This window comes from Haemaphysalis longicornis, unplaced genomic scaffold, assembly GCF_048455015.1.
Source record: "Haemaphysalis longicornis isolate Haplotype H1 unplaced genomic scaffold, Haemaphysalis longicornis Haplotype H1 scaffold_9, whole genome shotgun sequence".
Classification (NCBI taxonomy): Eukaryota; Metazoa; Arthropoda; class Arachnida; order Ixodida; family Ixodidae; genus Haemaphysalis; species Haemaphysalis longicornis.
This window is the reverse complement of record NW_027526460.1, coordinates 140,834,993-140,855,752: the sequence shown is the minus strand read 5'-3', so window position 1 is coordinate 140,855,752 and position 20,760 is coordinate 140,834,993. Positions and strand designations below refer to the sequence as shown.

General features: G+C 46.9%; 1 protein-coding gene across 1 annotated transcript in view; it reads left to right on the top strand.

The window, feature by feature from the left end:
* The first annotated feature begins 664 nt into the window (after positions 1–664).
* LOC144153636 (uncharacterized) overlaps positions 665–20,760 on the top strand; it is a 38,074-nt gene continuing 17,978 nt past the window's right edge. The window contains exons 1-4 of the mRNA XM_077685288.1: positions 665–807; positions 4,184–4,309; positions 4,373–4,435; positions 8,414–8,519. Of these exons, the coding sequence (XP_077541414.1) occupies positions 4,243–4,309; positions 4,373–4,435; positions 8,414–8,519 (236 nt within the window). The 5' untranslated portion in view covers positions 665–807; positions 4,184–4,242. The remainder of the gene's footprint in view (positions 808–4,183; positions 4,310–4,372; positions 4,436–8,413; positions 8,520–20,760) is intronic.

Sequence of the window (20,760 nt, the reverse complement as noted above, 5' to 3'; positions counted from 1 at the left end):
AAAAAATGGGCCCATCTCCCCGCGAGGGGGACTCGAGTAAATGCGTCGCATAGGGGGTGGGTGTATTGCGTTAACGTTTAGTGTTTGGGGGGTTGGTGCTATCACGTGTACACCACGCAGCTATCACGCCGCTAGCACGCCGCTGAGTCGCCAACGCACGCCGCTGACGACGTAGTTTGAATGAGTCAAGGATATAAGGCGCGTTCGTAGCCTTTGATTCTGTGTCGGTTTTGTGGCGCAGTGGGAAGAGCACCATGTACCTCGCGTTCCGCCCACAGGTAGTGAATGCGTTGTATCAGCAGCTTCTTGACGTAGTTTGAATGAGTCAAGGATATTAGGCGCGTTCGTAGCCTTTCATTCTGTGTCGGCTTTGTGGCGCAGTGGGTAGAGCACCATGTACCTTGCGTTCCGCCCGCAGGGTCGTGGGATCGAAACCAGGCGCCGGTAACTGTTATTTCTTTTTATAGTGTAGGGGGAGGCTGGCTGCTGCGGACGCCGACGCACGGGTGACATCGTGAGTTATACAAATGCTCTGCATTTAAAAGACAGGAGCACAAGGAAAAGAAAACGGACGCGCGACAGCCGATAAAGTCTGCGTTCAGTTCTTGCGCCACCCCGTTGGACGGCACAACAACTAACTGGTGGACACTGTAAAGACGCTTGCAGCGCCCTCGGACGGGGCTGCAACGCTCCGGTTGAAGAGCTGCCGGACGCGTAGAGTTACGCACTATGTAGCAAGCGTACTATCGGACCAGTCGGACTCCCTGTTCTGTGACGGTACCCTTCTTCTGCGTTTGGTGTTGTTTGGTATGTGTTTTGGCCATCGTGGTAGGTCGTTTTGTTAATTGCACTGCTTTAATTTTGGCAGCAGGCGTACGTGAAAGCTTTCTGTGCGTGAACGCGCAGCTGAGGAAAGTTGCTCACGCTAGTGCCTGTTACCGCGCGCGGACTACGTTGTGCGCGCCTGTCAGAACTGCCGGCATCGAAGGAGCTTCGGAGTAGGTCTGCCTGCCTTTACTTGTGGGGTTTGTCATGTGTGTCTCGAATATTTTGTTGGCGTATCCTTCGGTGGCGATGTTTAGTCGCATTTCCAGTTTATGCAAGTCTGTTACTCCGAGGTCAACAGTGGTGTTTTTGATGTTGGCGCCCCAATGCAAGAGCCGACTGCGCGAATGTGAGGTACACGATGCATATAATACATGCTGACGAATAAGCGCAGTTACAGTGACCCATATGAATAACTCGCATATGAACTTATTGAGTGAATGTTACACATCGTTATATTTGTGCACTACTTATTCTAAACGGGCAGTGGGCGAAAAGAAGAAAAAGCGTGCTAGATCTGCATAATTTACAAGTGAAAAGAGGTGACCGACCATTTTTTGTGTGTGAGATCGTGAAGAGGCGGGAATTATGACCTGAAACTGAGGGAGCTGAAACGCAAAATTTGAACGCCGTCATTCCCGTGGGGGGACGCACCAGATGTTATTATCGCTTATGGGACAGTTCATTTTTTAGACTATTTTTAGGTACGTGTTGTTTCTTTTACAAGTTTTGCACTGGTGAAGTAACTGTAGTGAGTAATTGATGTGTTGGTGGTACCTTCATTCGAAGTGACCGTACGAAATGTTGGAGAGAATGATTTTGACAGCTGGTTATGTAAGAAAACTTATCCTAGATAGCCTGCCTGTTGTTCTAGATAGCTTACTTAGGAGTATCTAGACATGCGACCCCACAAAGCTTTCTTAAAAGCTATATCAATGCAAATGTACCAATCAGAACTTAGTACCTAACTTATTACGCGAAAAAAAAAAAAAAAGCCTTTGCCCTCTTAACAATCCTTTTTCACGAAGAAACCATACTCTGGCTATGTAAGCTGTAGTAGTGTTAAAAATTGAGTGAGTTCTTGGTTCACTGTCACGGCGCAGTGTGGATAGGACTACGTCTCGTCCTGCCTTGCCTTTCCCTGTCCACAGCGCACTGTGACAATGATCTGGAATTATAATCATTCGACTGTGTTGTTGTTTCTTGTTGTTAATTCTAAAATAGTTGAACCTTGTCAGCATATTCAACGAATGCAGTGCCATCGTCTCCTTGGACAGCATCGTTAATACAAAATTTGAATAATAAAAAGCCAAGTATTCTACCTGCGACACTGGTCTGAGAAGGACCTCACAAGTTTCATCGTACGAGCTATAACACTTGGCCTTGCAGAAAAGGGTTTCGTAAATAATGCAGTTGAAGAATTTTGAGTAAGGCATAAAAATACCGAGTCAATTAAGACGGCCCTCAATTAAAATTTTCAGCAGCAAACTGGAGGCACCGATTTCGGGAGTGTTGATGTCCACTTTATTTGAACTCTTTTTTGTGGACTGCGTATGACATATGAAGCGTCAATTGTGTAACTGCACTAGAAAAAAGCAGTCAGACAAATCAGATAACTATACCTCAGGCAGTATAGTTACAGAACGTGAGTCATTTCAAGCTTCTCCTTTTTACTTTTTTTTATAGTGAAAAGGCTCATCACGAACACAGTGTTCATGGTCACCCTTGCCAGCCCAGTAATGTGTTAACAGTTCACAATAGTTGCAGAACACCTCTCTGAAGTGCTAGAAGTATACAAGCCGCAGGCAGCTATAGCCATGAAATGAGGCTTAAGTCAGATGCTTTATGTGTCGTTGGCTTAAAAGTTCCAGCATGAACGGGGATTCCAGTGACTTGGCAGCATTTTTTATGGAGCCTGCCATAGTCTTGAAGATCACCATTTCCCTTTCATGAAGTGTAAAGTTTAGAACATCAGCAAGCTATGCCACCACATTATTTGTGTCTTGCATCATCAGCACACTTTTGCATACTCCTGAAGTGGGGTCACGAAAATGGGCACATTTCACCGTTTCAGTAGTGTGTAATTGAAGAACAGCACTGACGAAAGGTTTCCAGGGCCTCGGATGTGAGCGCGTGCTGGTACATCATGCTTGAACACAATGTCCAAATTCATCACCATCCTATTTTTTTTTAAAGGGAGTTGAAGCGAAGGGCAAGTCTGACAAACGTAGCTTCTTATAACTTTTGCCAATAGCATTGGTTTTTAAGAGGTGCAGCACCTCTCACAATAGTATTTGCTAGTCAGATTCTCATGGTCACCCTACTAGTTTCTCCCTTTCTCTGAAAGTAACCCAACTGGCTTGCCTAAAATTAGCAACATGTGTTCTCATGACGTTACTGCGTAGGAAGTGTGTTCCAGAAACTAAATGTCTTCATGGAATTTAAGTTAAGAAAAACGTTGGAGGGATTTGTGCTGAAAGTGACAGCGCATCCCTGCACAGCACAAAAGCCGTCACGTATTGGGACCCGTCCGACGCACTCTGCCTGATTTTTATGCCTGTTTGTCACACTGTAGACTTGAAGACAGAGTAAAGCCCGCTGTGGCAAAATGTGCTGCCCTTTTCGTCCAGTAAGCGAGACTACCAGGAGTAGGGACAGCAGCTCGGGAAGGATAAACAAAGTGATAAAAGCTGACGATGGCCAGCTAGAAAGCTTCCAGTAATTAACATGTGACATGGAAATTTTTTTCCACTTTTTCCTCTGTTTTCTTGCCTTGGCAGTACAAGAAAGGCTGAAGCCACAGTTGCTTGTACTAACTAGGCAATGCTGTGTTGGCTGGTTTGCGCTGAAACTTTTTACGGAGACAGCACAAAAAACGCTTATCTTGATGTGAAGAGTTGATTGATTGTAGGGTTTAACGCACGGACGCAACGCAGGCGATGGGGCGCGCCATAGTGGAGGGCTCGGCATTAATTTTGACCACCTGGGGATCCTTAACGTGCGCCGAAATCTCGTATACACGGGCGTTTTTGCTTTTTGCCTTCATCAGAAAAGTAGCCGCCGCGGCCCGGAATCGAACCCGCGACCTCGTGCTCAGCAGCGGAACGCCTTAGCCACTGAGCCACCATGGCAGGTTGATGTGAAGAGGGAATCGCATTAAAGTGCATGTTTTTTGTGTTGTGTCCGTAGTTCTTTCCAGCGCAAATCTCCAACGATGCTATACCAGCTAGCCCAGCACGTAGCTTCACTCGAGCCAATGCCACTTTCTGCAGGGCAGCAAAAACTGGCAGTCTCCTTACTGCCAGTTCTCTTGATGCTCAGTAGGGTTGTATGCATTTCCTCTGGTTGTCTGCTTCAGAAAACCATACAGCAGCAAGCGTCGCACGCGTGGCATCGTCAGTGCCAAAGCGGTGTGTCATGACAATGTCCCTGGATGCACCCCGCAGCCGAGAGACACAGGCGAGCATCACCACTAGTGCCACAGGTACCGCCCTGGCTGTGTCCATCTGCCAGCCTGTGTGCATCACTCGCAGAATTTTTCCTTCAGGCACACAGTGTGCTCCTGCGGCGCTCATCTGTGCAAGCTCCCAGACTGGAGCAGAATGTACAGGTGAGAACATGAGCATTTCATCAGTACAGAGCATCCGACACACCTGCAGAACAACTGCCATCGTAACATACGCGTGAATAATTCCTCGATTGATTTCCTCGTACATTGCACGTAGTGATAGTTGCACGTAGTGAACGGGTCTGACAGCAACACTTTATTAGTGGAGTGCTTGTTATTTGTTATCGTCTCACAGTGACCGTGCATGCATTTTTTCCTGTAATCGTTAAGGGAGTGCTGGTTTCCTGATATTGGTTGAGGCCATCTATAACACTGTTTTATGACCATTTAAAAGGAGGTGGCCTTGTAGTGGTGTACTCGAAAAGTAATTTTGTTTTGGTTTGCCACAGAAGTTTGGAGCCTACGGTTATTCAGTATATTGAGCCCACATCCGGGAACACACCGGCAGTTGTACGAAGGATTTGACCCTTTTGCAAATTTCTCCTGAGCTTCGCACTGGGGGCTTGTTTAAAGGGCCAGGAAGACAAAATACAAGTTTGTGTTGTTCGAAAGATTTCGTGTTCTATAGTGCCCCCAGCGCTTGTCCGGAAGCAAATGATGCTTTATTCACTGCGAAATTAATCAGTTGAAGCTAAAATATTGATTCTCGCGCAAAAACGTGTGTTTGAACGATGTTTACAATGACATCATAGGAACAGGTCTTTCAGCTAAACTTGGTGTGGAGCGGAGACTTGTTTACTGTTAGTCAGCCTAGATGGCACCACCACACCGCGGCAAGCCGTTTTCTGCCTTTGCTTTGTTTGTGACCGTATTTAAACCTGGCTTGTTTTTGTTGATGGAGAAAATAATCGTTTCGTGAGACATAGTGCTCGCTCGTCAAATATGGTCACGTAAGACATCGTCGCTTGCGTCAATCGGCCAGTGTCGTCGGAAACAACCCCTAAGCCCCGCAGTGCTGTGCATCTGAACCAAGCATAGGGCGCGCAGTACCAGCAGTAGTACGTATCAGTACTTCTATGTTTACGTGTGCTTTCGTAACTTCCACTGTTTGTCCCACCGTTCTTACTGATATAAAAGAATTTGCTATAAATTTAAGCGCAAATAGCTCGTTTGGCAAGCTTATAAGCTCTGCCTAATTTGCGTTTGCTTTTGCCAACCTCCGCCAATCGCAGAGCTGGCTGGTATGACATCATAGGTTCTGTTGCAGGAAATGAGCTAGTGGGTCGCATGGCCATTTCCTTTTTTTTCTAATTATATAGCTTATTTGAATGAATGTTACGTTAAAAGTGATGTCAGCATGATTCTAAAGAGGTGTCTAAAGTGGTGTCTAACATGATTCTAATGAACAAAACTTGCATTTTGTCATCTTGTCCCCTTTAAAGTTTGTTTCACTTGAAAGATTAGGGGCTTTATAGTGTCCCCTGGCAGCAAACGATGCTTTATTCAGTTACAAATTACACAATTTAAGCCAAAATTTCAATTCTCCCGCTAAATTGTGCCTTTTGTGACACCAACAATGATGTATACAGGCAGGCATTGGAAATGAACGTTAAGTATGTTAAGCAGACGGCGAAGTGTCTTTCGTTGCTTCGTTTACCGTCCGTCCTCCAGATGATGCCACAATACTGCTCAGGGATGCTGCCCCCACTTGCTTTGTTGCACCTGGCTAATTTTTGTTACAATTGATAGTAATCATTTTGTTCAACAATGAATATGCTTTACAAACAGGGTCACGTAAGACAATGTCGCTCTTGCCAATTGGTCAGTGTCGTGTGATAACCCCCAAGCACCAGACTGCTATGCAGCTGTAGCAACCATAGTGGGCAGTGCGTACTGGTGCTTGTATGTTTACCGTATTTGCACTATTCTAACGAGCCCCTGATTGTAACGCCGCAGGCTAGCTCACGGAAGAAAATTCGAAACAATAATTTCACGCCGATTCTACCGCACAGATGTGAAAGACATGACACCACGCACCCAGCGGAAGACATTCTATTTGATGCATGCAATTGTAAACCAGCATGCATCATAAACTTGCTTCTTCCTGCTGGCGTTAAAACTGGAGCGGGGAACGTTGAAAGTGTTTGCACTTTCAAGCACCTTTACCTTCATAATTTTACATTTGAGTGGTCGTTGGTTCATTCGCTACTAATTTATGGATTCCACCTGGAAGTCTTGAAGCTCAAGAAAACTTTCGGGCTTAGGACCGGTGAAGCCTGAAATGAAAACATGGGTCTCTTTTGCTTCCTTTAATTGTGCGCAGAAGTCTTGGGTACGTACAGTTTTCATGATGCTGCTAGGGTCCCTTTGCTGTCAGCAAGGAAAATTACCTTGCGCTTGATAGATGCGTCATAGTGGTATCTCTGAGGAGTCATAACGACTGAAACTAGGTGCGAATTGGGACAGAAGAAATATGTGCAACAGCTGGCTAAGTTATGCCCGGTCTTGAGCTGAATTGTACCGCGCACACAAATTTGAAGGGTATTTTTAGTAAAAAAGGGTGCGAGTTAGAATTTAGAAGTGTGTACGTTAGTAACTTGTTTACCCCACTATTCTTGCTGCTATAAAAAGAATGTGCACTAAATTCAAGCGCAGATAGCTTGTTCTGGAAGGTTATACATTGACGCCCGCTTATATCGAACACGGATATATCGAATTATTGCCTATATCGAACGTTTGTATATTTCTGATAAAAATTACGTGCATTTTAAACTTTTTGTATTGAACGCGATTTTGCTCACAATAGATATATCGAACTCTCCCGCACTGGATTTCTCACTCTCCTTAATCATGCGGCAGGCTTTCCCGCAATACATCGGCGCGCAGCAGTGGCGCGGGTGTCGCTCCCGCGCAAGCTCGAGCACATCCTAACTGGTCATGGCAGAATGGACCAGCTCCACGCATGCATGCCATTGGCACCGAAAGCGCCACATTGAGCGCTGCGGGCTGCGGTGTCCCCGATCTTCGATCCCGCGCCACTCTCTGCCCGCACTTGCCCGGTTCGCTGGGTTTGCCGTTATTCGCTTGTATCCATTCTTGCCTCTACTCTGTCGAAGACGCCGAGGACTCGGTACCGCTTCCGAGCACGAGCGAAGCCGTCACTGCCGTGGCCCTGGCACGGCGATACTGCAGTGCCATTGAGGGCAGCGGTCTTGTGCTTGTCGAGTGTTTAGATACCGTGGAGCAAGCAGTCACCCGCAACGGGTTGCGCTCCAAGAAGCAGGCTACACTCACGCAGTTCTTGCGCCCCAATAAACGATTGTTTTCTTTCCGGCAAAGTTTCGTATCAATAGTGAACCGCATTGTGGAAAGAGCTCAGCATTAGCTCGTGACTCCGCCGGCAGGAATGCTCTCGTGTAAGGTTTTTTTTTGCTTCACTTTCTATATCGAACCATTTTACAATCCTTGCGCTGTTCGATATAAACAGGCTTTACTGTAATCTCTGTTTAAACTGTTCAGTGTGCCTTGGATATTGTTGGTCTCAGCCAATCGCAACACGCTGCTCATAATACGTCGTGGGTTTTGTATTGGATTGTGTAACGAATTGTGTAATGTATTGTGTAACGAGTTTGTATTGTGTAACGAAAGAGTGCCAAAGGCTTGAGATGTCCCGCAGTAGCCGTGTGGTCCAATTTGATCACAGCCCTACTCCCTAAACTTTTACTAACCTAGTTACGCATGCATTGCCAGCATTCACGCCTTTGCCAGTTCGCAGTGCATGGTGGTTTAATGCTGTGTCGTGAGGCATGCCCCAAGGGCTCTAATGGTGCCTCTGGCATCTAAGGCCGTGTTCAGACTGTTGTCGCAACTGTCGTAACATCTTTAAATAATGACGTCATTTCATGTCTCAGCCAACCGAACTGCGTGAACGCCGTTTTTTTACGTCCATAGCGCACGATACGGCTGTTACATCGGTAGTCTGAACATAGCATAAGAGTCCAACTAGGAGGCAGACACATTTGGTGCATTTGTGTTATACTCATTGCCCTTAGCTGCTCTGAAATTTTTTTTTTTTTTCAGTTGGGGAGGTTGACGGTGCTCAAGCTGGTGCCTCAGAGGAATTGCCTGCTTCAGGAGCTGGTGTTCTGGCAAGGCTTGTTCCTCACCCACCATCTGGATACACAGGGTGAGTTACCTGGCAGTGCTTGCAATGCTGTTTCCTGTGGAATGCAACATGGACAATGTGGAGCCGAAGCCTAAAAGCCAGCTGCCATTAGATTTCCTTGGCAGAATTTATTTTTCAAGGGGCCGTAGGCATGCCGCACTGTGGTGCGATTGCCGGCGGGATGGCCAACAAATCACACCCGCACGTAGGTTTCACGCGCGAGATGGATAGAAGATTGTGCAGCTGGGAGAACTCACATTTTTCTTGAAAGAGACACCATAGGTGGGATGTGGTACATGAAACACCGAAGAAAACACCGACAAAGAGTGCTGTGATGTGGTCACTGTGCAGGGCGTCGTGTTCGTGTGACAGCACTAGCTGCTTAGTTTGTGGATATAGTGTGTCGTTTACAAGATACCAATAACTCTGAAAAGCACAGCGTTTTTTGCAGAGGAAAACGCTATGCACGTGACTGCCACAAGCATCTGCTTCCATGATGGGTGAGGAGCACGCAAGAAGGGACATAAGCCACAGCTGTACCAACCTGTTGCTACCCACTAGAGCAGAATTACTGCAGAAAACCAGTTTACACATGCGTGAAAGGGGGTGATAGTGCGGTGAAAAATTGCACTGAGGATCGTCGTTGGCACAGCTTGGTAAAGCGGTTGCACAATAACTGAGGCGATGCTGAGCCTTTTCTGCGCAAACCAGCCACAGAGGGACCACTTCCCCACAACGGCGCCACATGCAAGAAGTACAAGCAAGGTGCTAGTCGTTTGTGGTCAAAAATTGTCGTCAGCGAGCGTGTTGTGTTTGGGGACCCCTATATGGCCTCCAAACGCTTGTTCCCTATTCTAAAACTGACGTGCTGCCGCTCGCACGGCAGGTAAAACTATCGGTGGCTCCCGTGTGCAACCAGTAGTAAGTAGAGCCTGTGCGTCAACTGCTAAAACAAAAGCGACATACTATCGAATCGAGCCATAAGGCTGCGTACGTCTCGGAACACAGGGCCCTTGACAGGTGCAGGTTGTTCTGCCCCAAGCTGGTCAGCTTGTAGCATCCACAGTGCATGGAGGCGTAAGGAAAGAGCGAACACCCCAGGCTTCATAGCTGGCACTTTTTTGAGGACAATAACTTGGCTAGTGCTTAATGCTTTCAAAGTATTTTTGCGGGAGGATGTAGAGCACCTGACCGCGGTGGCAGTCGGCCAGCGACACAGCAGAAGGTCCGAACAGGCCACCTTTAGAACTTGACCTTGGAAACGTTCTTGTCTAGCGAGGGAAGCTTGGCTGTACTATTAGACGTTTTTCGGAGGTTAAGTAGGGTATTATAGGTGCAAACAAAGTTAGGAGAAGAGGAAAACGCTTCATGGAGTTGATTAGTGGACATATTTTGTGCTACAGTGGACCCCAAGAGAAGAAAGAACACAGGGTGGGTGAGAAATGGGAGGGAACATGGAAGAATTTTCCAGCATTCACGAAAGAGTCGCAGCTGTTGTGACCAGGCTAAAGAAGCAAAACAGGTTAAAAGTAGTACAGGCCTATGGACCAACATCTAGCTATGAGGGTTAAGCCGTAGACAGTTTCTAGAAGGACGTGGAATGAGCAGTAAATAAGGAACTAAACTGGGTAAACGTTTAAGTCTTTTTTGTGTGGTTGGGTGGCACGCCACCAGGGTCTTGTGCCCAGCAGGGGCGGTATCCTTCGTCCAGGGCCCCAACGGCTTCTGCTGCTTTGCATGCCCGCTGAATCAGACCAATCTGGTCTTCACAGCAGCCGCTGGCCAGGAGTGCCTACCTTTGCTCCGCATTAGGGTTTCTTAGCATCCCCATGTGGTGTGGGAGAGGGTGGCATAATGGGCATGCATCTGCATATCGAGTCAAGTAAATTTTGTCTATGTCTAAGTTTGGGACATATGTCTATGTCTAAGCCTGTATGCAGCTGTCTCTAGTCAGCATCTTCGGCCTTTGTCAGGGATTCGTGTGGCGGAGGGTATCTTTTTCTGATAACGCAGTAATATGACAGTGTGGCCGAGTATTCCGTGGGAACTGGCGTGGGTTCTTCGAGGTCAGAATCATCAGGTGCTTGGTTTGTAGTACAGCCACGAGCTACCCTGTCCGCCTCTATATTCCCCTCTATTCCTGAGTGTGCCGGGGCCCACAGGATCCTGCATTGGATCTTAGGTGGGTGCTCAGAATGTTGGGGTGCCCCGCCTTTAGCCTGGAGTACAAGGAGTGTGTGGTGGCTTACTCGTCTGTTCATAAAATGGCTGGGCCTCTTTTGAGTCAAAAATGATCAGAAGTGATTGGCCCGTTCAGAATCTTTCCGTTGCTGCTGAAGCAACAGCTAGCTCCTTGGTGTCTGTTACGGTACAGTGACGTAGCAAGCCACAGGTGATCCTAGGGAGGTCTGAGTCTATGATTACAGCTAACCTGCGTCTCGAAGGAACAGAAACCAGCGAAAAAGGACGCAAAACACGAGGAGAGACGAGACAACCCAACGCTGGTTGTGTTGTCTCCAGCGTTGTGTTGTCTCGTCTCTCCTTGTGTTTTGCGTCCTTTTTCGCTGGTTTCTGTTCCTTCGATACGTACCAACTGGCCCAGCATGCTGCACTTCTACAGTAACCTGCGTCCTTTCCTTGCATCTTGTGTGGCTGTGTCCACGTACACTGGGTTGTTCTTAGGGGAGAGCGTGCAGCATATGAAGTCCGCTCGTGCTTCGCGTCTGCCTTGATGAATGTTGGCGTCCATGTTTTTAGGTATCAGGGTCATGTGGAACTTCTGGTGGATTTCATCACGAATGTCCTCTGTTTTGGACATTTCTCTGATTTGTTCACTGTAACCCAGCTGGTGCAGGAGCGTCCTACCCGTCGGGGTCTGCATCAGCCTCTCAGTCTGGGCCTTGAATTGGGCTTCTTCGTGTTCTTGAAATGTGTTATGGACCCCTAAGGCTAGTAGCTTTTCTGTAGCCTTAAGGTACATCGTATCGGTAGCCATCGTAGTGTATCGGTAGCCTTAGCGCCATCTTGTACCCTTTTCTTATTATTGTTTCTGCCTGTTGCTCTTCGGAAAGGTTTATGCTCTGGTAGGGCAGGCCATATGTCACCCTGCTCACTTTTAAGCTGTGCACCAGCTTCAAAGTGTCTTCTCACATTCTGGCGCATTAGCTTGCAGTTTGCCTTATCATTCTGACTTGCAGCTCGCAGCTGGCTTAGGTCTGGGTGCATTTGCGCAGAGGGACGATGTAGGTGGTGCCCAAATCGCACGCACAACGGGCTTTTTTTTTCAGCGAATTTTAAAAGGCAGCGCTTTTTGGGAGCTAATCTTGAAAGAACTTTTCTTATGACATCAGGAGCCAGAATTACATAATCAAAAAGGAACATGACATAGTTTAGCGCGAACCCAGTGAACCGCATGGAGCGTTTTCTGCTCGCGAAAACGCGCCGCGCACGTCACAGGCGCGCTGACGCTGTCGCGGAACCACCCGTGGTGCTGCCGGCGGCGGCAACATTGCGGCGGCTTCAACCGTGAAGTTATGGTCCCTAGAAATTACACCTGACATTCAGGAACAGTGGACGAGCACTACTGCGCATGCGCCAACTAGACATCAAAAAACAAAGAAAGCGACTTTTTTTTTTGCCGGATGTGACGTCATGGTTCAAGAAAAATGGCAGCTGTTGCGCTGTCATCTCGCTACGGTGAACTAGTTCACTGTAATCTCGCTGCGCTCTTCTCGTCGTGATTTTTGCCTGGCGTTGCAGCGGTGCATAGGTGCTTGGCTTACGATTGTGATGAAGGCGCTCTCGAAGAACTTCTGGAGAGCACTGATCGGGACGCTGAGTGTGTGCGACTGCCTAATTTTCGCGTAGTAGGTTCGCTGCCAACGTGCTGTGGTGAGAAGCAGCAACGCCGGTCAGACAAGGGCACTGCGATGGCGCATGACCACTCCCATCATAACCAAGCTAGCCACTGCAAACGTAGACCACTTCTACGTAGACCACAGAGCTGTGTTTTTGTCCCAGTACAACGGAGTTAACCTGTGCGAAGGTATAATTGTGTGTTCGGAGTCGTGAGGCAGGCAGGTAATGTTCACCATTGCGACAGTGTAGTAACTACCATAATCTGTCTGCTAATCACTTTGTTGGTCTAAAACCTTAAGCCAGCTGATAATAGGACATGCAGCCCGGTAAAAGTTTTTTTGTTGTTGTTACCAGCTGTAGGAACCAAGCCTTAATAATACACATCCAGGCCTCAAGTAGTGAATGAGAAAATATTAACTAGTTGCACTTAGCCCTGGTGCCAAGCATTTTTTTTTTTCGTGGGCCCCCTCAAGTTACCGTTTTTAAAATTATCCCTTCTAAGGCACGTTCAAGCTGGTATAATGCCATGCATTCAACAGATGCTGGACAGTTCACCCAATATGTCCTTGATGTGTGCTGTCACATGCCGAAGAACAATAGTGTACTTCAGTTAATACTTTTAGGAACAGATCTTATGATGTGCAATGCTTTCAAGTTCATTTCTTCTGTGTTTAGCGTGACTGAGGACTTGTCTGCAGCAATCTTACCGCAAATAAGTTATTGCTTGTCGAACAGCACAAAAGTACCACTACAACTTAAAACTGAAATTAGTCAGGGATGAGGTTTTGCTTGTCAGTTTTCTCTCTCCAGCAGTGATGGCAATGGCAGCTGAGCAGTGGCGTTGCTGGGTAAACTTGCACCCGGGGCCCAGAAAATTTGTCTCCCCCTCACATATACAAAACAATTATTAATAATAAAACTAGTGTTATTGTTATTATTGATAATATTAATGTCTTCTATTGTTAGCATATGAAGGCTGGTTCACACTTGCGACTGGAGCTACCAAAAGCGATTTCTGTCACTCTTGTCACTTGGTATTGTTCTCATCGCGCGACAAGAGCGATTGGTCTCGACAAATTTTGTGTCTTTCATTTGGATACCAATTATCGCGATTGGTCTCGACAAATTTTGTGTCTTTCATTTGGATACCAACTGTCGCGATTGTTCTCAACAAATTTTGTGTCTTTCATTTGGATACGAATGTAAAAAAAAAAACTTTTTACAGCTACTGAATGCATAGGCTTCGAAACGTCAATGCAAGCATGCATAATATGCGACATGCGATGCGAAATGAAGCCACAGGATACTTGATGTGTAGTTATTTATAAAGAACTGGCAATATATTAGAAAAGTATGCAGCAAGATAAGAAGCCGTGTGTTATTTAGGCAATAATAGCTACACGAGCTTGGTTTAGAGAACCCCAGACGACAACTCTGGTGCAGATCTTGATACACAACACCAACCTTTTCAGCGAATTAGGCATCGATAAAAATCCTAACAGTAAGGAGCATCCCGGTGTGTCACTCATGAGCACAAAAACACCATTAGCAGCCAAGAAAGGAGTGACCAAGAGCTACTTGCGGCAGCACAGGGTGTAATGTGCCAAACCAAAGTAGGGTAGGGGAAAAGTGAAGGCTGATATGTGGCAGTGTGGGAGTGCCACGTCTTACAGTCGATACCAAGCGAATGTATGCCTGCAAGAGCAATGGAGGTGTGAGAGAGTCTCGGGCCTCGTCAGAAAACGACACTATAAGGTGGTCGCCAGAGGCGTTTGGAAAGCTTTGCAGCCCGCTGTTCCGACTAAATCATGCAGACGTCCCGCGGGCCTGGAGGAGGGTGGCCAGCAATGATAGGGCTATTTAAAGGCAACACATGCAAGACAAATAGTCGCTTCATTCGCATCAATTTTCCTGTGTCTAGGAACACACCTTGATCAAATTATGCTTGAAGGACCACAGGTGGAGCCTAGTGAAAGAAGGCTGGAGGGAGAAATAGAAGTTGTCTCAGCAAATAAACAACAGCCGGACTTAAAAAAAAGCTATTTCCAAGTACTGTGCAGGAAAAGTGGTATAAAATGTGACAGAAATGGCCGCCCCATAAATTCGGAAAAACCACCTGCGCCTGCCCGTTTGTCACTAAAGGCAGCCTCTGTGGCAGCATGCAACTGCTGGAAATTTCTCTAAGTGAGAATTTGAGTACATTTGAAATAGATACATTGTCGGGTCTCTTTATTTCTATGGTTATGTGATTACTGAGAATGGAAGCAGATAGAAAGGGAACATTTAGTGGGGAAAGAGACGACTGGCCGTACATGAGTCGTCTAAGCGGCCAGTGCACGGCTAGTCGTGTGGATGTTTGTCTGCGACAATGTTGTCGTTTCCTTTCGTACGTTGTAAAAAGATTCCACCACACATTTGAAAATAAGTTAATTGACATTGGCGTCTTGGGAAAACGAACGCAGTATAAAGTATAAAATGTGAGGTTTGGGCTTACCAGTGAAGCAGCCACCAGCCAATGGAGGAAATCTGAATTGAAGGAGGTTACGAAGCGATAAATAAAGAACTCTTGAGTAAAATATCAGATTCGTACGGGCCCGAGTATATCAGCGCCACACGCTGGCTCACAACCGTTCGGTCGCACCCATCCCGATGTGTTAGTGACAACGATTTCATTGACGTCGTTGTACAGTCGACTAGCTCAAGACAGATCCTAGATGAAACAACCTTTTCCCAGTAGCTGAGGAAATAATATTGCCCTCTCCAACCAAAAGTAATAACCAAGAACAAGACGTTTGGCACCCATCTCGATTCCCTCTTCCTTCAGGGGTGACTGGGGTCACGTTGTAGCGCCGGTCACTCACAAAGTGCCTCGCTGTGGAACACGGTGCCCGCATGTACACAAGTGGGAGGGTTCGGAGGGAAGGATTTATGTTCTTTGCATCTTTTCCTCCAGTTGGTCACACTTCTGGAGCGTTTCACCGAAGTCTCTTTTGCGGTCTGATGTTTTGCAGTACTGGGCGACGGTTTTGCAGCCGGACGTCGTCGTTGTGCTGCCTGAGTCGTTCCAGTAGATTTTTCCTCCCCAATGCATGGGAGGGGCACTCAGCTCAAAAGTCTTGTATACGACACCGGGCGTCCTGTCCTTTGTCGCACAGTCTTCAACATTTTTTTTCTAGTAATGTTCACAAAGCACTCAGCAGAACGCTTTCACTAACACAGAAACTGCCCCTCACTCTCACCTCAATTATCGTGGGGTCTCCCGACCATATTCCGGGATGGGAGCACTCAGCGGATCGAATGCCTAATGATAGAAAGTGGGTGACGTACCTGGTGTTTATCTTTTTGTTATGCACTTAATTTCGTTGTCCTGTCCTTTTTTTTCTCACCCTCCACCTTGAAAGATGAACCTACCAGAGCAAAATATTTAGGTCATCAGCTTCAAATATTTCTTCACTTAGAACTCCTTGGGACGGCCACACGAAAACCATGATAAAATAGAAAGATGAACACATGGCTATCCGCTTTATTTATGTGTGCTACGCAGATACTCATTTATGTTGCTCTTAACTTACAGGTGAATGAAATAAAGAAACGTAGATTTACCTGATTAAAAGTTAGGTAAATAAAATAAATGCCTACATAACTGTTCTATTTCTTGCATAATTTGTTCGACAAGCTACTCGTCCGTTGTTCTTTTAGTCTAATTACACGGGGCGGCATGGCATTTGCCCATTCCATATAATGCCATCTTCGTACGATTGCCATGTGCTGGCTGCGTCGCTGGGCACGATGAAGGAAAGTCAACGACATAAAAAATATGAGCTATCAACACCCGATATCAGATCCTTCGCGATTGCTTAAATCGCGAATTGGTTGGTTAGTGCAAGCACTGAAGGAATCTGGTGCAACCAAGGGGAAATCGCGACAACCCATTTGTCTCGCCTAATGTTGGACACCTGAGCTCCCACCCCTCCTCTTCCACTTGTGCCCCTCCTCCCAACACAGGCTCAATTTGTACAGTTAGCTCCCCTGCACCAACCTTCATTGCATGTTTCACACTTACTTTCATTTCGTTTTAATTATCAGTCCCCGCTTCCTCAAGATTCAATCTTCCCCATATTTTTTTTTTTTTCAGGTCATTTTCACATTGGTTTCCTTCTGAAAATATGACAACCGGACCGGGGTACACGGTCTCCGACGCGTCACTGCAAAGACTCCAGAAAATGTTAAACATTCACCGTGACCCGTACACAACATCTCATGTGCGTAAAAAAAGCCACATAAATAACCGCCGAGGACACATGACCAAAGTCTCGTAGGCTTGGATGCCTCCCCCTTCACTCCTCCCCCCTACTGATCTCATCCGCCGCCCCAACAGTGGTCCTGGACGTGATGAAGGGGCTTTGTTAGGCCCCTGTCGTCCCATTGAAAAGCAAGCTCGCTCGCTACACCTCTCCGAGCGTCGCAGTCGTATACCAACGCACCCCCTCTCCAGGAATCGTTCCTTGTTCGCCTCCGCTCACCCTGCAGCCAATTAACTCCTCAAGCTGCACCCATCCTCAACTACCGCGACATTCCTGGATGCCAAAATTCTCCTTGCTTTCTTCCATTGTACCAGGAAACAAATTTGAATAGACTGGTGGGGACGTAAATTGAACAGGCCAAAGCTGTGGTCTCATTACAGTTGTCTTCCAGTTTTTGACGTCAGCATTACACATTGTAGGGGCACTAGTGGCACCCCCCCCCCCTTTACCGAGGGGCTGGTACCCGGGGCCCAGGGACCCCCAGCCCCCCCTTAGCGACGCCACTGCAGCTGAGTGTTTTTAGATGCGACGCATCTCTTGCTCTGAGGCATGTCCCTCCTGCGTCGTCGCGCCGTCCGTCCGCAGCCCTCCTCCGTTCTTCTCTCCCACAGCTGTGTGCAACACTCTCACTCCGGCTCATTAGCATACCACAGCTGGCGCGCTTGTTTGGGCGCGCGCTTCACTGCGTTAACAACTGCTCCGGCGCGCGCGGTGTACGCAAGTGCGCGACTCTCCTCTCCTTCAGGCGCTGTGAATATAAAGCGGGTAGCGCGCTGCGGCGGTTCAATCAGCGCTCGCTGTCGTTCGACTCCACGTGACTTTGCTTGACGACTCCGTGCTTGACTTGATTCTTCCGATGAAGACGTGATGGAAGCGATGGTCCCTTCAGCGAGTGGGCTGACACAATCCAATACCAGCGTCAGCGCAAACGCTCAAGGCAACGTTACGACTAATTGAACCCCCCGATGCGTCGCATCACATCAGGGTTCCCTCGTGGGAAGATGGGCGTAATTTTTTTGCCACTACAAACGACAACTTACCTTTTGTATATATATTTAGAGGTGTGTGATTATCAACTTTGTGTCTGCGAATTGAATACAAGTTAAACTTGGCTGTGAATTCAATAAAATATTTTTGAATACGAATAGTTAAAGCTGGCTGCAAATTGAATATTTTCAAACCACACTATCTTTGTTTTGGTGTTTCTAGAGTGTATAAAACATAACTACACCAAAAAAGACAGCTTAGGCAGTCAGAACTAGACACATCTCTGTTCAGGTACTTGCGCTTGACATACAAAAAATTTAATGTAACAGAGAAAATAAAACATAGACATGCAAACCAGTGCAACAAGAATTTTGCATACATTGCCATAAAGAAATATGGGTTCCTCAAAATACTGTGAACACAGTAAGCATATTAGGTATATTGTGAGACCAAGTGACTACGCTCCCAGTACTTTGGGTTATGTTACCGGCGCTTCTTCGTAATCACTCACTATTATCAGTGCTAGCCCCGATGGGCTCGGCATCATCATCACCTGTAAATCATCATCATCACCGCTTGATCTTCTTCCTTGGCACGAGCGTTGGAATAAACGGCCACGCCAACCGTCGTCTCTCAATATTTAATATGATAGGCAGCAGTCCCCCCACTCTCCTCAATGATTGAAAGGAGGCTGGGCATGCTAGTTGCCGGTGGGACCTCACCAACAAGCCAGCAATAACGTTTTATTTGTCTTCTGCTATTATATTTACAGGAAACCTATTTTAGATAAATTTTGCTTTCGTAGTGTTGCACTTGACCTAACATACACCACAGTTAGCGAACACTTGCTTGGTGCAAGGCTTCTGCTTTAGGCTTTTGGCACGGCTTCGGTGTCATGCAGAAAAACCAACCCGCAAGGTCTTACCATATAGTGAAGCTAGAAAGTTTGCACGTCTTCAGATAGAGCAAACATTCATTCCTCTACTATTTGTAAATTTCAAATATTTGAAACAGAGCTGCAAATCGAATATCAAAAAGTACTTGCACAGTATTCTAAGTTGCGAATGTTCACACACCTTCAAGTATACTGCCTGGTCACTTCAGTATAAGTGTATAATTTATACAAATAATTTCATGAATGAAAGTTAAAAATGCAGTAAGGTGTTTCATGCAAGTTTGACGCATTTATTTGAAATCACTGATAAGCATTGGGTGCAGTTGATTGGATGGTTAACCTCTCTGTCTTCCCTGTACTATCTCCTACATCCCCTCAAACTCAACGGGCATGGCTTCATTTCTCCTACTCCCTTCTTTAGACACTGCTATGCTTTCCTTTCTTTCTCCACCGGATTCGACCTCCCTCGAAGAATACGCCATTGCCCTTGCAATAGAGCACGCTACTCTTAATGTTCCTACCACCACGCCAGTGTATATCTTCTCCAACTGTCAGTCAGCCCTTCGTAATTTCGCTAACCATGAGACCCACCCACACACCACTGATTTCGTCACTCCGATACTTGCATCGAATCCTCGGCCACGCTTCACACTGGTTTGGGTTCCTGGCCACGCTGGCATGTGCGGAAACGCCTTAGCAGACGCACTCACTCGAGTACCTTTCCCGGGTTCGCCCATGTCCTGGCCAACCTTGTACCACCCGCCGACGGTTCGTACTCAACACCGCGCTTCCCGCCATTACCAATTACATGCCCAACACCTATCACGCACCCTGTACCCACCCTCCGGTTCCCGTCTAACTCGTGAGGCTGCGTGCCTCATTCGACAGGCTCAAACCTCTTCACTCCCCTCCCATCACATTCTTCACCGCATCTATCGGCGCCCTGGCCATCCTTCCTGCCCCAGGTGTTCTTCCTACCCATCCATCCCTCATTCTAATTGGGACTTCACCCCGCCATCTCTTACCCAATACCTTGCTTTCATCTTCCTGGGAGCTCTGGCTCTCCCCTGCCGACAGTGATCATCTAGGCTGCTCAGGAAGCTCTCTACAAACACGTGCACCGGATCTGCACAGGCATTCAGGAGTACTACGTGGATCCGGTGAATTGAACTTTCAAATTAGGACCAGGCATTTAGGAGTACTACGTGGATCCGATAAATTGAACTTTCAAATTAGGACCTGGACTTAGAAATAAGTGTTTGTTCTCTCTCTCTCTCTCTCCTTCCTTCCTTTACAGGGTGGGCATTCATAGGGGCAGGTGTTGGGTAATATGTTGTGTTGTAGTATGTGTGGGTTTGTAGGCATCTGTACATAGGCTTTGGACTTAGAGGTTGGCGAGGGAATCTGGCAGGTCTTTTCTGCTTTCTACGAATCCATGGCAAGTAAATTTGAGGGCAGCAGTGTGTGCCGCCTCATTCTCTTGTAGAAAGGCGTGATATCCAGATGAGGTAGATGATCACTAGCTTTTGTATGCGTCGTAGTGTATTTGAGGTGTGATGCATCCTTCTTGATAAAGGGGCATGCTTACTGGGAAGCATGGTGGAATCTGTCATGGCTGTGCTTGCATCTGTTTTTTTGCAAAGTTGTGGAAGTGGTAGTGGTGAGTGTGGCGGGCATCAAGGGTTTCTTATGAGTGATTAATGGCAGACGTCCCAGGGTTTTGTGCTTAAATATGCATCAAAACAGTGAACTGAATGAAGGTGGCTACGCAGGCTAGTTGAGACTTCATCGTGGAAATTTTGGTCAAATGTCAGGCATGACTCAAGGAAAGGATAGAGACAGGAATGAGCTTCATCAACGAGGCTTCATTTCCCTCTGAGAGTGATTACAAAGTAAACAAAACCCTCATGTGACACTGCTTTAGCACCACATGTAAAAAGCAATTACAGCTGCTGCACACTTCACACTAATTATTCAGTATTCTATAGTGCATCTGTCTCCCACCTTTATCACATAGGCCTCAAAGATTTCTCGTTCCTGTTTTGTGCCATACAACTTCAGCACTCTCGTCGTATCAAGTTCTGGCATGCAGCCACCTGGCGTGCATTGAGTCTTGGAGTGGAGCACCAAATCGGTTTCTGTTCCAGCCTTCAGCAATGCGGCATGCTCCCACCACTGCCTGTTAGGGCCTTGTCTGCCCTATGTACCATCAAGATAC